At 38.8% G+C, this 19045-nt stretch overlaps 1 protein-coding gene across 1 annotated transcript in view; it reads right to left on the reverse strand.

Annotated features, from left to right (window-relative positions):
- Positions 1-282: 282 nt before the first annotated feature.
- Positions 283-19045, reverse strand: part of LOC140237854 (nuclear envelope integral membrane protein 1-like) — a 29248-nt gene continuing 10485 nt past the window's right edge. The window contains exons 3-8 of the mRNA XM_072317785.1: positions 14909-15125; positions 13646-13718; positions 11806-11899; positions 3873-4195; positions 1381-1554; positions 283-463 (exon numbers count right to left, since the gene is read on the reverse strand). Coding sequence (XP_072173886.1) covers positions 283-463; positions 1381-1554; positions 3873-4195; positions 11806-11899; positions 13646-13718; positions 14909-15125 — 1062 coding nt within the window. The remainder of the gene's footprint in view (positions 464-1380; positions 1555-3872; positions 4196-11805; positions 11900-13645; positions 13719-14908; positions 15126-19045) is intronic.

Consider the following 19045-nt stretch of genomic DNA (forward strand, 5'->3'; position numbering starts at 1 on the left):
GTATCCCCAAGTCTCCTAAGGCAGGGCAGTAAAGGTGCCTGAACAGTACTGTATGCGATTTGTAAATCACTTCTCGTGTCTGACGTCGTGAAAATTTTGTCTGGCACCCTTTTTGGCAGGACACATCAAAGTCGATCTGCACATTCGAGAAACTGCATCATGAATAAGGCAATCGGCATGTAAATTCGATACTCCTACGCCGTCTAGAAGAAATCCATTTTTTTGGAGCTGGTTATAGGAAAACTGGTTGCCGCATCATGACGTAATAACTGTGATCCTGTGTCACATCCTTGTGTCTTCGACATTGTCGACGTTGACCTCGACGTCGACCTCGTCGTCGGTGATGTGGCTGCTGTCATCACTCGTCATGACATCATCCTCCGTAATGAGGGACATGTCGGAGATGTACAGATCCAGTTCGTCTTGGCTGATGTGGCCGTCACCGGACACAAAACTGGCAAACCTGAGTCATGGAGGCAGGTACCAAAAAATAACAAAACAAACTACAACACAAATATATTTGAAAACAAAATACATACAGTATACCGTAAAACATAAAAACTGTAAAATATAAATAAACATACACTTCAACACAAATAGATTTGAAAACAAAATACATAATTTTAACAGTATACTGTAAAACAAAGTTTTGTGTGCATGAAACTTTTCACAAATTTTGTGAGGAGCAAAGATTTGTAAAGTAAAAATGCAAGTGAAAGCTTTTGACTACACAAGGCACAGAATGTGAGCGGCACTTAACGAAAGTTTCACGCTGCAAAAAACGGATGTCGGCTCCTATTCGTGAAAGTTTCATGACACGACTGTTTCTGCTTTTACAGTATTCTCTCATTTATCATCACTGTTTAACAACTACTGTATAATGTATTTGCCCTAAAAATGGAGTGGATACTTCATTTCTTTTATGGCCTTGCTTCAGACTGTCTTCTTGACCCCAATATGAGCACAACCTCTGACACCTCCTCATCCAGACCCCTCACAAGCAAACTTCTTGTCAGGGTTGATAAAACTCAATACAGTGGACACCCGTTACAACGAAGTCCTCGGGACCAGCAGTTTTCATTTGTCACATCAACATTTTGTTATAGTCGAACAAATAAACAATAAAAATACATAGAGCTGATAATGTTGCGGCCTGAATATTTACTTTGTGTAACCGAAATTTCGTTATAACCGTGTTCGTTATAGTGGGAGTGCACTGTATCACTAAAACAATACAAGTCACAGATGGTGTATTTTGGAATATCAAACAGTAATGGTCAACACCAAAAGAATCAAGAATTACTTGTACTTGACCACAAGTGACTACAAGAGAAAAGGGAGGAGTGGAGCATGACAAGATGACTTTCCATATTTCCGTACCTCTTTGGGGACTCGAGCCGCGTGACTTCCCTCCAAGCATTGCACTCGGGGCTGCTGCAGTAGCGGCGGAGTTCGTCCAGCGCCTGGCGTGTCTCCTCCTTACCCTGCTCTTCGTACTCCTCCACGCTGAGCAGCCTCGGCTGGGGTCGCGACATCCATATGCTGAAGTTCCTCCTGTAACACAACGCACAAAAGGAAGTCTGTTTATGTTTTGTTTGTTGGTTGGTTGGTTTGTACATTTTGTCTCTCATTCCATGTGTTCATATAGTCACTCCTCACCTCAGAGATAATGAATGCATTAGGATGAATGTCAATAAAACATGGGGTAATGTGAAACTATAAAAGAGACATTATCTTCTAAATGGGACCCTCCACAATGATAACTCTCAAAGAGAAATGAGCATGTCAAGAATCCCTTCCCTCCTAGTACTGTCCATTGTGTTCACACATTATACAGTTCCAAGAGCATCTACGTGCCTAACTTGGAAGAATCAAACCCATTAATGATCCACATATCTCTGTGACCACTTGACCAAATTGAATGGGGTTTTCTGCAAAATGTAGCTAAGATGTTGTATGTTAAGGCCCTGAAGAAGCATTCAGACAGTTTACTCATATTAGAAGTTATCAATGCAAAAATCTGGTTGTACCTTTTTTTTTGGACATACTGTATAGTGTCCACTGAAGCAAAGTTTTCATGGAAAGTAGACGGTAACGGAAACATATGCAGGCGCGGTGGAGCACCCCAATTATCTCGCAGAAATCCATCGGCAGCCGAGCCTCATTTGCAAACAGTAAATAACACGTACTCGCGTAGTTGAGAAAAAGTAAACAACTTCTCAAGCTAATAACAATTTAAGGAAACATATTTTCGGATTAAAATTGAGTTAGTTTGAATTTGAAAACATGTCCGAATATGCACATAGAACATATTAAAGGATTTGACAATGATAAAATGTGAAATTTTAGCGAAAACCTGGCGAGCAAAATTACCAAAAATCTGCCTCGAAAATCATCCTAAAATTCACGAAGTGTGATTGCGGAACCAAAGCGCCACTCGAACAAAGTACACCTAAATTTATTTATCTGCTTGCATTTTATATGTCATACCGTAATATTCCCGGCCATGGTTGTGTCGGAAAAAAACAGAAGGTGGTGTCAAAAATGACACGAACGCAAAGCGTACAGGTCGGTCCCATGTATATATGATCGCGTGACTGTAGCGTTGCATGTCACAGCACACACAACGCTTTGCTGCATACAGCGTGCGCGGCAGCAGCTCAGCAGTCACCGCCGTGCGACACTCAGCAAAATTGACTTCGTCACATGCAAACCAACAATGAGCACGAAATCCTGAATCTCACGTACCACGCATGCCCAATATTACGGGAAAAGAAATGACGTCATTTTCAATTGTTCCGCTGACTACAATTTTCTATTCCAAACCCTGTAGAAACAAGTTGATTTCTCAAAAAGTACAGGTGGAACCAAGCGAAAACTTTCACCATATATGGATTGAGGCCTGATAAACTTATGTTGCCAATTTCGGACACATTGGAGCCCAGCCATAGTCCAGTCGGAAAAAAACAGAGAGCATGTTTTGCGAGAGGTGATTTTCAAAACGCTTTAATATCTCAAGTTCTAGTGCAGCAAATTTCATAATTTTTTTCATCAAAAGAAAGGTTTTTAAAAGTTTAGATAGTGTGGGAAGTTTGAGTTTACTAGCGGCACGCATAGCGGCACAAGGAGAAGGTAAAGATTTGACTTTTTCATGCACACAGTTTCGGACAGCCGAGGATGCCCGTTGGAAATTCAAATAGAACGGGGCGATAATGAGATGCAAATTGGGGTGCTCCACCGCGCCTGTATGAGTGTTAGATCCTACACAACAGTTACTAATGTGGCATGAACTAGAATTTGTATCGCAACTGATTGACAAATTGCCCTACACCAACATAAATAAGTACTGAATTGATCAGTGTTTTAGGAGTAGCCATGATAAAAAAAAAAAATTCATGGGCATACATACTCCAGCAGGATTCGAACCTACGACCTCCTGATCACTGGACAGGCGTCATCTCCACTAGACCACCATACTTCCGCCCGACAGCAAATGTTTTGCTCTAATCCTTATAGCATGCAGTGGGTACTGCATAATTATTCAAATTCATGAAATTCTTGAATAATTACACAGTTAATGAGTTATCACTGTACTAGCTGCTATACCCACCACCCCCCCCCCCCCTCCACATACAATACACCCTCTCCAAGTTTTGTTACACATGTTTCTACCATCTAAATCTGGCCTGGCAATGTCCCAAAGACATAGCATGCACAGAAAAAAAAAAAAAAAAAAAAACCAACAACTTCACCCATTGACGACAAGTCCCGAGTGTACTCAGGCAAGTATCTATGGGAAATGCATGTTGTAGCAAAATCAGCCTGTCCTCAACAGGTTAAGTTGGGAGAATGCACAGCAAACAAACTCTTACAGGCCATCTATCGATCCCGATGGGATCCAGACGTAGACCAGGAGCAGTGTTATGATGGCGATGGAGGCCCCCTCGAGATGTGAGCAGTTGTAGATGCACACTAGTCCGGCCAGTCGCAGTCCCCACCGCAGCAGGTTCTCTGTGCGGCGGCTGGTGATGGGACCGTAGCAGTAGCAGACGACGAAACTGACCAGCGAGGCCAGTATGACGTAGCCAACGATGTATCGCTTGTAGCGAACTGTCAGGAAGTTGTCCACAATCCAGCAGAAGAAGAAGCCCACGAGGGCCCAACCGCCCGCCAGCACTGCTAGCGCTCCGCTTCTCTGCAAAGGGGAGAGTAAAAGCAGCAAGGCATTTCATGCCATGTTTAAATAGTCATAGTCGTGGATATCAGAACAGCATTATCTATCATTTTTCTTCTTTTTCTTTTTAATTATAATGGAGTTTTCTGGTTTCCTATAGCATTAATAGTGCATTTCTAGAGATAATGCACAACATAACTGATTTAACCCTAACTAGGCCGGGGGGGGGGGGGGGGGCCTCCGAGGCCCCCCCCCCTCGACGTTCCGCGCGATGTATCGCTAACGTGAAAAGCTATCGCCGCGACGTTTTATGACTTTTTTCTGTCAAGTCTCCCGCATCTTTTGACACCAAATTTGCGATGCCCGGGCGCGCGGTTCCGAAGTTTCGCATAAATATGTACATGCATGTCAGACCAAAAATTGCTCAAAAACGTGAATTTGTGTACAATTTCAATGGAAACTGTGCTTACAGTCAAATTTCATAAAAGCATGATTATTTTGGGGTTTTATTGATTAAAATCAATTAATAACATATTTTCTTGTTCAGAACAATGTCGCGGACAAGTTTCATTGAAAAAACAATGAAAAACATAAAGTCGAAAAAACAGAGAAATACATAAGAAATTCAAAAAACAATAAAATACTTAAGAAATTTTTTTGGATAGCTCAATTTTTTTCTCTTATATTTGCTTAGGACACTAAAAAGAATATTTACACAAAAAAATGTGCCCATTTCGAGCTTTATTTAGTGATTTATACCAAATTGTCCGATTTCATGCGTCATTATGCATAAATTAGCATAATTTAGCATAAATGACAATTTTTTAAAAATCTAACTTCGTAGTACTTTAGATTACATCATAGGCAATGTGTGTGCCAATTTTCGTCACGATTGCGCGGTCAACGGCCGAGATCTGGAGGGGGGGCCTGGGAGGCCCCCCCCCCCCCCCCCCCCCCCCCCCCCGGCTCTATACGGCCTAGTTAGGGTTAAAGGTTACTGTTGTACCATCTACACACTTGTAACATTTCATTAGGACTGTGTACTAAAAGTTGTGATCCCTATACACATATAATGTCACACCAAGACCATACATACAAGATGTTGCTTCATTCAGTACAAATGTACAATGTATTATGCATTATGACTATTTGCAGAACGTTTTGATCAACTTAAAGTTAAATTAGTCAGTTTGTGTTAAAAATCCCATTATGCATTCTGGATATAAGGTCGTTACCTAAAGACCATGTGTCAAAATGAATCTGACATTGGTGATCGAGTATATTTTGTTGTGGCGTCAATAGAGGGAGCTGGTGAGATGTAGACAAATATTTTGGAATAATAATTTAAATACGATTTGAATAGTATGTAACAGGAATGTATGGCTAGGGTACGGGTGTGAAGTGAGTGAGCAGTGAGAGTGAACAGTTGCATTTGAGGCTTGCTGGCGAGAAGGTGAGCAGACGGGTTGACAAGCCAAGAACAGGGCCTGAGCATCATTGCATCTAATTCGGCTGCGTCGCTTGGTGCATTCCCCGTAGACACCGCTGGCCGTCACTCAAAAAAGGAAAAGGGACCCAGAGATGTCGGAACTAGGGTTGGGTATTGGTATAGCAGAGAGTAGATTGGTGGACTGGTAAGAAGATATGCTTTCAAGTTTCCAACAAAGTGCTTTGAGTACACCTCATTAGTTTGCGTCTTGGCTCTTGGCTCAATTGTGGCACAATAATTTTGAGTTGAGTGGGCATTTAAATGACTATGAAATTTCATGAGAATGATTATTGGGCCAAAGGTACAGACAGTTGAATTGCATTAGTGAAGTTCCATCCTGATATTGCTAGAAAGTGAAAGGTAATAATATATCCCTTGTGGAAATGAGTTTTAAATAATCAAATGCCAGTGAGAAATCTCCTGTCTTTGGTGGTCATAGATGCTGTCATTTCTTTATGTTGTCTAAAAAAAAAACATGTATGCTCTGAATGAGCACTTTACATGAGACATGCACAGTTCGTCGGTTGCCCTGCAGAAGGGCCTTAGCTTAGGTAAATGTTCCTGGCAGAAAGGTCTTAGCATAAAAGTGAGTGTAGCGTAGAAACTATCATAAGATTATTGATTCAAATTCTGAAGAACAGTGTACAACAATATTGACTAAATGGAGATAAATTTCTAGCCCAGAAGATTAAGAACTCCATTTTACAGAGACATTCGAACATCAAAAATGTGATTATCTAAAAAAAAAGTACTTTTTTGTGTGAATAACGCATTAGGCAAGGCCCTTCTCCAGGGCAATTGACGAGTTGTATGCCAGAATCATGCAAAAAAAAATGTTATTAAATTGAACAAATTGAATTTAAATTGAGGTATTGGATTCAAATGAATATGTCATGAGTGCACAAGATGAATGGTGCAGTGGACTTTTAGGTAGAGTGAAACTTGCTATGATGTAGTTAAAACTTTCACAGAATGTGGGAATGTTTCTTTTCGACAATATATGAAAATTGGAAACATGGGGATGCCTATGTTCCTGGTTGTTTGGAGGTGAGAGGATGCATTACCTAAGGGAAATGCACCCTCTCACCTATTGACTTCAAATTTGAAATGATTGGATATTTGCAAATGTGTACATGAGCATTGTAAATGCTGCCCAAAGGAAATGCATCCTTTCATCTATTGACTTGAAACTTGATATAATTGGAAACAGTAAAACTGCGATTATAGGCGGATGTGGACACATTGTTCTATAGGGTATTTTTTAAGAGTAACCAGATTCTGGTAAAGAATAATACAGCAACAGCACAGATTCCTTTTGTGGGAGCCGCCCAGATATATTCCTAAGTTCAAAGTGAAATTCTGATGTGGGGATGATTAGAACATAGCGTGGATGAGAGGGATGAGTTTGAAGGGACCTGAATATCCATTTAACATTTTTGAGCAGCAGAGAGGGCTCCCGCATAAAGAACTCATTTAAAAAAAATACCTTTTTCGTATTCATACCTATAATGTTTTTGATTCGAAATGGTGTATTCCTGGACATTTTAAAAAATTTTTATTATGCCAATGTATAGCCAACAGGGTGGCAGGGAAGCAAAAAGCCAACAGTAATTGCTTGGATTCTTTTATAAAAACCAGACAAGTTTGGTATCACTGGATAGCTCCTGCCTAGAGAAAGACAATGGATCAGCTACATCGATAAAAAAACTTGGTAAAGTTACAATCTTTTAACTTAAAAATTACATTTAAAAATTCTGCTGCAAAATCGGACTCTCTAGAACAAGACTAGCATTAAAATAAATGATCAGAAAATGATCCCCATACTTCAAGCTTTCATGTGATACCACTTCCATATGGGTTTTTTAAGGTCCTTCATATCCCATTTCAAATTTGACAAAAACTAGAAAATTGTTCAATAGGACATTTTTGTGTACTGACAGATATGATTTCAAAATAACCAGATTTCACTGTCCTCCCTACCAACAAGCATCTATTTTGGGCCCCCTAATTAAGTATTTTAATTTCTAAATTGACATTTTTTCTGTGAAGTTAAACTTATTTTTTTAACCTGAAGAATATTTGGAACTCGTATCATTTATGCCCCCTAAATAAGCTGGAGATAGTTTAAAGGTACCCAAAAATCCATTTAAAAGTACTATCTGCAGCAATGCTGAAGAAAATACACGTGTACGCAACTCTTTCCCAAGCCTGGCCCTAGCCTTCGCGAGGGAGGTAAACTCTGCAAGTGGTGCAGAGCGGCTACAGCTACGACGTAACACAAATTTTTACCTTGAATTTTATTGAAGGCCACACCTACATGTACATTGTAGTCGTTCTTGGCGATATGATATCATCTATAAACACTAAATGTAGCACGGTGTGGCAGGGTTAAGGGGGTCCCATGGGGCCCATGTAAAAACCCAAGTGGGATAGTTGCTTCTTGACGTTAATGAGTGTGGGGGCGTCAACAGCTGATTATGGAAGCTTAATTGTTCCACTCGTTTACTAGGCCTATTCTCTTTGGCTATACAAGTTTTGTTTTTTTCCTGATGTCCAGGCGACTCCTTGCTTTGGCTAGTTTCATGGAATGGCCTCTTGTTCTATGATAACCACGACTCACGAGTGCGAGTGGCAAGTTCAAAATAGTTCTCAGTCTCAGGTTTTGAATTGTCAATGACAATGTTTTTGAATTGTCAATGACAATGTTTTTGAATATTCTGCCATGTTCTGCATGTTCGGTGTTCTGTATGATTGAGTAGACTACATGTAGAACTATGTCTTCATCTTCTCTCTTCTTTTTTGAAAAGTGTTCAGCCTTAGTCTTTCTTCGGCAGGCCTATAACTTTAGAGTGAAGTAGAAATACTATCTAGGCTATTTATAATAATGAACGTGTTGATTTGGCTTAAAATCGTGGTTTAGGCCTTGCTTGGATGGGCCGCACTCATTTTCACCTCGCACACGTAACACCAACACACTATCGCTATACAATACAGTGTACGCAATGGGGACTTCAATCCGTACCCTTCAATCCACCTCTAATTGACTTTGCGTTAGCCATGCTTCACGAAGAATAGTTGATAATATAATACAGTTAGGTCTAGAACCACCGTGCAGCGGTACGCATGTTGAAAGATTTGAACGCTAACTATAGGCAACACAGATGTTTATGTATGGGACAACAATCCAGTAGTAGAGTACGCGGCACAAATTGTAAATAAAAGGAATGCGTGCGCTCTCACTTTCAGCGAGTGGGGGCCTAAACCACGAAATCGCCGTTGATTTTGTACTGTATGTGCGACAGCGTGACATTACAAATAATAAAAAAACTTCAGCTTACTTACAAACACACCAGATTACTTTCATTTCTCACTTCTCATGAACTTTGTATTTGATGGATGCTGTCGAATGCAACACATGTACATGCGATGATGATCAACACCACAGAAGAGTTCTGTGGATTTTATGTGATCAACACCCGATGCATCGATGGCGTTCAAGTCGTTCGTTTGCGTTATAAATCGCCAAAAAATCGCACAAAAGATAATGGTTTATAAATAGGCAGTGGCTTACAAGTCGCTTATAAATCGCCATTGACGTCATCAAATCACACCAAATGCTTGAGAGAACTATCATTTGGGATATAACTCGCCAAAAAATCGCACACGGGATAGTGGCTTATAAACAGACAGTGGCTTATACATCGCTTATAAATTGCCGATAACGTTATCAAATCAGGCCAAATCGCAAACAGTCATTTCCTTATGAAAGCATTTGCAGTGTTCCGATAGAGTTTTCGACGAATGGGGGCGCCTTCGGCGTTCCGGGAACTTTGGGTCGAGAAGCTGTAAGTTTTGCAGAATTTCATACTGTGACTTCATTTAGCACCCGGTAGGAAAGAAGTTTTTTTTTTTTGGAATCGATTAGAATAGAAGTAAAGAAACGTTAATGTTAAAGAGTATAAAGCAAATACACCACGTGAGGTTCTCGAAATAATGCTTGTTTTTGTGTATGTAATGAGCCAAAATATTTAAGCCAGAGAGAGAACTGGTCTGGTAGTGAGAGGGTTAGGTTGTTTGCATTACCTCAAAAGTGAGATTGTTTGAGTAAAAGAAATAGCAATTAGATTTTAATCCTGAACGATGAGTTTTGTTGTTGGTGTAATTGCTACGACATTTTTTCTGATAATTGTAATAATTATGATATTAGTAATATTATCGATTTGTGTTGATACACATATCTACGCCAAGGGCGATATGTATGATGATCGATAAAGCGTAGCTGTGAATCGATTCAGACACAGAAATTAATGGTAAGAGGAAGTGTGTCTTCTCTGAAATTCGGGTAAGAATGTTAGAACGATGAGAGATACAGTGTAAAGAGCGTATATGCAAAGTTAGTAGAAGCAGCTAGAAAAGAGTGAGCTTTTACGGGAGAGATTGGTATTGTTTGGTAGAGTAATTCTATCGCTGGATAGTGATAACTGTCCCATTAATAGTGTGAATTTTAACTACTCGCAGAGGTTCAATTGAACGAATATGGCTATGCTTATGCATTTTGTTGTATGGCAATTTATTGCAACAGAACCGAAATGTGCCACAAGCTTTTGTATTCTTTTGTAAGAAAGGTCAAAATGAACACGAAAGAAGAAAGTGATGTGGTAATAAGCTGAGAATGTTCGGATACACTTGTACCTTAACACAGCTCTGCAAGGGTGAGCACAAATGTTATATTATAGGAGCTGAGGATTAATAGTTGGGTAGAAATTTATTTTTGACAAGGGATTTGTTATATTTCTAGCCGTCCGTATCCAGGCACTGAGTATCCGGACTTGTCCGAGGACGTATCCGGAGGCGGATACCGCCCGGTCTTTGAGTCGTCGAGTAATCCCACGCCCAGCTGTGGACAGAACCAGGCAGACACCCGCGAACCGGACAATACCCACGCCAATCGACCGTGTGTATCCGGCCACGCCGTGCTGCCACGCCCGTATACATTTCACGCCACGACGGACTGCAGGAACAGGCGTCAGCCACCTCGCGTGAACCGCGTATCCGACGCCAGGATCCGGCTTCGCCTGAGCAACACTGTACAGTCATCGCGCGGTTATCGACAACGTGAAAGTGCCTTAGATAATTATGTAGGGACTTTATTCATAGGGTTTTTTTCATACGTAGAAATGCACGTGCTCATATAGGGGCTTATTCGAAATGAGGATACCATAAAACCATTTATTTATATACATATAGTTTTGTCTTGCATTTTTCTTCCCGAAAACATTTTTCTTTCGGTGACTTTGTATTGACATTCGGGAGACAACATCCCACATTGCACCGACTTTGTTTAAATAAAAGAGTCGGATGACACAATTGATTTGAAACGATAATTTGCTGTGTTCAGTTTATTATTGCGATCGTCTTCCGAGAAACCCATTGACACCATGAAAACTTAAATCAACAAGAACTCATCCCCCTCAAAAAAGAAAAAAAAAAAGCAAAAAGATGGCACTCACTGCATACTAATTTTCTACAAACACTATATCAATGCTAAATGGCAACTTTTCACAGAAAGTTACTACAAAATGGATACTTGCACAGGAGGACCAAAAGGCACACAAAATTTAAGCCATCAAATCCTGAAGGATTTGCCACAGAAAATGTCGCCTGCACCACTGCATTTCACTGCATATCTTACAATGGAAAATGTTATGATAGAGGTGGTCACCCTTGCACACTAAATTTAAACAAACTTTAAAAGAAATTCACATTTAAAAAATGCAATTATTAAGAGAGAAGCAAGAACTTTAAAGATATGTTGCTGATTTAAGAATTATTAATAAAGTTAGCAATTATGAGGCTTCTAAAAATTCTCCACCTGGAAAAAAACAATTATGTACACACAACAATGGGCTTAAAATGTAAGAGAATTTTTATTCTACCTTATGAAAATACATATTGTACTAACAATAAATGGTAAAATTATAATAAATGTACAGCACCAAACCAAAGAAATGTGATTTCTGAGACTTGATTGATTAAAGTCAAGATAATGTAACATCATATCAGATGCCCCATGGCTCAATTCCTTCCATTTGTATGGGGTTTTTTTATGCCTTTACAGATGTTTGGACCAAACTAGACTCACCTGGGGAATGAATTTACTGAGGACATAGACCAGAACCAAGAGAGAGGCCAGAACTCCAATAAAAACCCCAGAGGAATAGTGAAAGACATAGTTCCTGCAGCAAAGAGAAACACATGTCACTGGGAGCTAAAAGAAAAAAAAAAATAGGGGCCACCTGATCCCTTGTAATAGCATCCATACACTAAAACTGGACATTTGTTTTTCTTCAAATTTCAGCACATACGTACAGGCCTTTAAATGAATAGAGTGTATTAACAATGCAACATTTGGAAATCCCTTGTCACAGAAACACTATTTGTGAAACTATATATATTCAGGGCTGCTAATTTCTGCAGGTCAAAAACATACTGATGTACAGTATAAAAAATATATGTATATTCTGGTTCAAAAATTTGACAATTTTTAAAATTTTGATAAAGAGAACCACAATAGATATCATAAACGCATTGATATAAATTGGTAACTCTGCACTATATCAAAAAAAGCTAAGAGTGTAAAATAAATAAATACAGACAACATATTCTGTACCATGAGGGTAGTCTTCAAAGAATTGACTGTATGAATGATTCTAAACAAACAGCAAGAAATACTGCTGACATTTCATTGGAATATAAGTCCTACTATGACAAAACATCGGTAGTAACATATATCTTCAATTACACATAATCTTATTGACTGATATTGAACAAACTCTTCACAACAAGTGTCTTACAGCGCAGGAATGCACCACATAGACATATTCAAGTAGAGTTTTATTCAATCAAAGGGGATGAATAAGTGAAGATCCAGCACTTATTACTGCAACAATTTTGTTTTGATTAAAGGCATAATTTACCATTTGCAGATGAAACAAAAAGTCGGCTTTAGTGCTTCAAAACAGTTCCAAAATGTGAGTTAGGGATAGAAACAACCAATGAAAAAATTTGAATCAGTATAATTAATGTTAAATATTGTTAAATACACAAAATGTGAACAATAGTTATAATAAAGATGTTTTTGGACTAAACCATCTACAGTTATGATTTAGTGAGAAAAATAGTGATATCTCCTTATATATAAGGCTTTATTGCAAAATGTTTACATAGTAAGTTGTTTTGTGATACAACTGACCTACACATATGCATCAAATGTGATATCTCAAACATTTTTTCAATCACTGCTCCCAATGGTAAACAGTACCTTTAAAGGTAGGGAATCCCATTTGCATGCCTTACATGAAGAGTTGTATAAACACAGTGGTATGTTGAAGAGAGTATCATTTTAGAAACTCCCATAAAGTATTGAAAGTGGAAGGTAACATTTAGTACATTTTTATTGACCGTTAGATTTTGAATTGAATTCTTTTCGGGGCTCACCGTAAATTCCAGTACATTACTAGGCTACCTTTGCAGACCCATGCACTGCATGTGTGTCCATCATGTATATTTTGTGAATAAAGTTCATCAAAGCTTACAAACATTTCTATATACATTCTTGCCACACACTCTATATGTTATTACATCAGCTCTTATACTTTTAGATTTGTGTTTACAGATAGAAAATACAGAAGACTGCAACAAAAAGGCTTAAGTGTGGCTGACACACAGAACTACTGAGTAGTTGAGTTTTGTGCATTATTCAAATTGTAGATAACTGTTGACTTCCAAATTTCTAAGCAGTGGCCTAAACAAGTCCCCTGAGGTTCATATTTAATGTTTTGCTGCATTTTGGGAGTTCTGTAAAAGGTATCCCCTACCTTTAAATCATGAAGTGACATCGTGTCCCTAGTTGTTCACCCCAATATGCCCAAAGAGAATATCAACGTAGTGGAGGTGCTGACAGTGAGTCAATGTATGCATACCTACTTAGTGCCGGTGAGATGAAGTAGAGGATAATTCCAGCGAAAAGTAAGCTCAGATACAGCAGATCAATATCTAGCAGTGAAAAAAAAAAAGGAAGAAAAATATAGCCAAGTTAGCAGATACATTCTGTTCCCATCAGCCACTGCAAGCACGTCTCAGGTCACTGTGGACAAAACAGGTTAGACATGAGACAATGCAGGGGTCAGAATGGGCAAACTTGGCAGGCTATGATTGCCGTGGATTCCAAGCCAGATTTTTAAACTTTTAATAATCATTACACCAAGGATGCTTATCTCAGTGAATTTAAAAACCAGCATGCTGGATTGTACAAATAACCTTTTTCTGCTCATGTGCAAAGTGGAACTGCGAACTGGCTTATTGTGCCAAATTAGTAGACTTGCAACACAGTAAGATGTTCATTCTCCCATATCTTCTGTGACTATTGATATCTGTAACACCAACCACCAAATATACCTCACAAACTATTTGCATAACAATTTGACAGAATTCAAGGAGGTGGCCAAACGTCATAATTGTGACCCTGCATCACAAAACCAACAAAAAGTCGCCAGACATGAATTTGCAGTTCAGAGCATTATTCTAAAAGAGCAGACGTTAAGCTTTAACATGACATATAACTCAAATCGAAAGGACTCTCCTATTAAACCTATCTAAATATTAGATGGAAAGCACACACTCAGAAAAACTGTGAACTGAGAAAAGAGGCTCTGAAGCACAGGGTCTATTCAAGCGCTTAATCTTTACTAAGCTGTGCTAGCTGTGTGATGAAACCACTGGAGTAACAACAATAAAGGGATTATCAGATTAAGCTGAAATTGAGCATGCTTTATTAACACATTCTGTCCATGATTAATTCCAACTTACACAGCAGTACTATCACTAACCTTTCTAACGTTATTACAGTTGAAAGTGGAGACTGTAAAAAGGTTTTTTTAAGAAGTGAAAAAGGGGACTCGAAAGGCACACCTAATCACACTATTAAAGTGTTCAAGATAAACTGCTAAAATAACGCTTTCCTGTTTGTTTTATGATACCAAATTTTAGCATAATGCAGAAGACTTGCTCTTTCAGAAAATATGAAAAAGTCAAAATTGGCTTGGTTGACCCATTTCACCGTTTTTCAGTCCTCGCACAAAATAAGTGTGTGCAACTTTTTGTTCGTTTTGTGATGCACGGTCACAATTAGTCCGTCACAAGAAACTTGCACTTTGCACTGTCGCAAAGAAATCTACTTCACCCACTTCTCTGATTGGTGACAAACTCGAAGCCATTCTTGGTCTCTACCCCGATGCACGTCTCCTTGAACGGGGAGAGGCGTTGCCTGGTGGATGCCCAGGGGCTGAGGAACTGGAGCTGTTTGAAGGGGCCTGCCGACTTGCTCGCCTCCTCTACTTTGGAGGCATTGTGCCCCGTGTATATCAGCAGGGTTTCATCTGGGTCACGGGGATTCAATGCAACCTGGAAAGAGAGAACAGGACATAGATTTTGACATCCAGTTGAGAGAACTTTTTCTCTTCCATTGATCATCTTTGTCTGGTGAGCAGATTACAGTAAATAAGTGGAAATTTTTGCAGCACTGAAATTTTTGCGCATTTCACGCAACCAGAAGCTAACATGGAAATAAAAGCATGTGAATAATTTTGCATGCCATTTTTTTCAATAGTTGATGACTTGATTCCATGGAATTAAAAAACTAAAAAACTCATTTTACTCGGCTGAGCATGCAAAATTACTTGCGCGAAAATATCCACTTTTAAAGTAAGCTATACCTAAAAAGACATAATTTATTATTACATCAATCCTGCAAATTATCTGTTCGAAGTCAGTATAGAATATTAAAAATAAGCATGGATTATCTGGTAGTATGAGATAACCAGAACTGTGAAATGACAACTGACAGTGGACTCCCTGGAATATATAAACATTCTTTTGATAAACTACTGTTTCATTGGCAGTAAACTGCTCCAAGGTGAAAAAAAAATAATAATAACCTATTTAACTAGAAATGTCGCTTTGGCGACTGGTATGCCTCCGCCATAATGCATGATTTTCCCAATAGGTCTAGATAGTACATGTGGACAATGTGTGATTACATTTTCACAAAATTGGCAAAATATTGAAATGACAAGTTTGTCACAAATGTGTTGAATGTTCACCTTCCTTGACCTAGGTTTAATTGGATGAATAGGAGAGCATGTATCTAGGGATTTAAGGACTTTAACTCCACTTTGACCCATTCATACATTTAGGCATTGAGTAATTTTCAAGGTACAGGTATGGAGAAAAAGTGCAATTTCTGAATTGAATAGTAAATTGTTACCATTTTCATCTGGCCCTTGACCCTAAAATTCATAAGATAATCACTTTCAGGTAGAACATGCATAATATGTACTAAGTTTCAAGATAACTTGAGCCACTTCCGAGATATGGAGGAAAAAGTTAGTTCAGCACTTTCACTTGATATTTGACCTTTTGACCTTTGAGGCAAAAAAAGAAGAAAAAAAAAAACTTTCCAGAAAATTTCTATTAGGTTACACATGTATGCATACACCAAGTGTAAAAAAAACTAGAAATGTCGCTATGGCGACTGATGCCTCCGCCATAATGCATGATTCTCCCAATAGGCGTATAGTACAATGTCTTCACAATGTGTGATCCATGACAGTTTCACATAACTGGCAAAATATTGAAATGACAGGTTTGTCAGAAATGTCTTGAACTGAGTTTGCTATAATTTTCTAAGAGTGCAGGTACACATATTTGGGGAATTTTGGGAAAGTTTATGCAATGAGTAATTTCCAAGGTACAAAGAAAGAGTGTGATGACGGTACAAAATAGATTTTTTTTTTTTTTTTTTTTTTTGGGGGGGGGGCATTGAAACCTGGCCTTTGACCCTTAACCTTTGACCTTCTGGCTGGAAATTTCCCGGAGAATCTCCATTAGGTAATGCATGTATTAAGTTTTGAAACTAATAATGCAAGCATTGCATATACTAGTATATGAGGGAAATAGTAAAATTTTGAGGAGTTGACCTTGACCTTTGACCCCTGACTATTGACCCATGACCCCTAAATTCCCTAGATAATCCCTGCCAGACAGTACATGCATATGTACCAAGTTCCACGAAGATACATTGAAGCATTTGAGAGAAAAGTAATATTGCAACATTTTCACCTAACCTTTGACCTTTTGACCTTTGACCTTATGACATGAAACTCTCTCTGGAGAATCTTTACGCAGTAGTACATGTCCACACCAAGTTTCAAGAAAATACCTTCAGGCTTTACATAGATATGGGGGAAATTGCAACATTTGTAGCATTTGACCTTGACCTTTTGACCTTTGACCTCTTGCCAATGTCACTAAAATCTACTCAACTAATTGTCCCATCATACATCATCCTTGGACCAAGTTTGGTGAAAGCTGCTTCATCCAGTTTTGAGTTATCACGTAAACAGATAAATTTTAGGATTTGACCTTGATCTTTGACCTTTGACCTCTGTCCGATTTCACTGAAAAACTAATCAAGTAATTGTCCCATCATACATCATCCTCCAACAAAGTCTGGTGAAATTTGCTCCATCCAGTCTTGAGTTATCACGTAAACGGATACAATTTCATGATTTGACCTTGACCTTTGACCTTTGACCTTCAGCCGATTTCACCCAAAATCTAATCAAATAATTGCCCCATCATACTTCATACTTGGACCAAGTTTGGTAAAATTCCAGGAAATATTACTCAAGTTATTGCGTAAACGAAAGTGGACGGACGTACGTACGGACGGACGGACGGACAACCCGAAAACATAATGCTTCCGGCACCACTTCGTGGCGGAGGCATAAAAAATAACCCTGCTGGCATTGCATGATAGGAGGGAAATAGTAAAATTTTGAAGTGTTGCACTTGACCTTTGACCCCTGACCTTTGACCCCATGAACCCTACATTCTCTAGATAATCACTTCCAGTCAGTATATGTATATACTATGTTCCATGAAGATACCTTGAACAATTTACCAAGGTATGGAGAAAAAAAAAGAAGTTTTAATATTTTTACTTGACCTTTTGACCTTTGACCTCATGACCCAAACTTTCACCAGAGAATCTTAATTGGGTAATACATGTATACACTAAGTTTCAAGAAAATATCTTCAGGCATTTAATAGATATGGTGGAAATAGTGAAATCTTATGTATTTGACCCTGACCTTTTGACCTTTGACCTCATGACCCAAACTTTCACCAGAGAATCTTACTTGGGTAATACATGTATACACTAAGTTTCAAGAAAATATCTTCAGGCATTCAATAGATATGGTGGAAATAGTGAAATTTCATGTATTTGACCTTGACCTTTTGACCTTTGACCTTGAGCATGTGCACCCAAAAGTTGATAGGCACAACTTCACCCCCTAATACACATACATACCAAGTTTCATTAGGATACCTCAACAGGTTTTGATAGTTACCCTGTCCACAAAATTCATTACGGAAGGACGGACGGACAACCCGAAAACATAATGCCTCCGGCACCACTTCATGGCGGAGGCATAATGAAAACAACACATCAGAAAATACATCTTGTTTCCAAAATAATGATTCAGCTACAGCCATGGGGAGTCAAGGCTGTTATAATGATATTCTAATTGCCAAAGCCAGACTCAAGTTAAATGCTCACATCAGTTAGAAAAAGAGTAAAATCCACTGAGATGAGCAGCAAATGTGTTATCACAATCAGACAGATGACAAGAAAGACACAAAGTATCAGTAAAGTTGTGTTATCTCTTGCTATGTTGTCTGTCTATATTTGGCAATAGGAAGCATTTATGTTCTATTTCCAATTACTGAGAGCTCTGAATAAATGTCATGAGCATTGACACTGCTGCAAATTGACAATGACTTCATATCATTACAGTTCAAGTCATAACGTAGTTCCTAGTTACATTCATTGTGACTTGACTTGGATACATCATCACATGGATGAATGTTTCTTCTTGAAAGTTTGTGTTCCATCAGCATTATGTCCAAGCTGTTGTGGATCAGTGGATATAAGACCATCTAACATGACGGCCCTGATTCAAGTCCCCTAGCTGCAGCTGCGTGTGCCCATATGCCAGGATCTTTATCCTCATTAAACCTAGTTCTCCAGAGGAGACTTAAGAGATGACTGTACAGTTTCGGATGATATGGGTTTGAGGCTTCCAACGTTCTTTGATGATGATTTTTTTTTTCCCAGATAATGAAAAACCTCTTAAGAAATATGAAAGAGCATAAAAGTCTAAGAGGAATTCAAAGTTTATTTCATAAAAATTGGTTTTGAGATGGCTGAGATATGCAAAACAAAGCAATCCTAATAAAAGGTGGGACCCACGTTTTAT

Source organism: Diadema setosum, chromosome 14, assembly GCF_964275005.1.
Source record: "Diadema setosum chromosome 14, eeDiaSeto1, whole genome shotgun sequence".
NCBI lineage: Eukaryota > Metazoa > Echinodermata > Echinoidea > Diadematoida > Diadematidae > Diadema > Diadema setosum.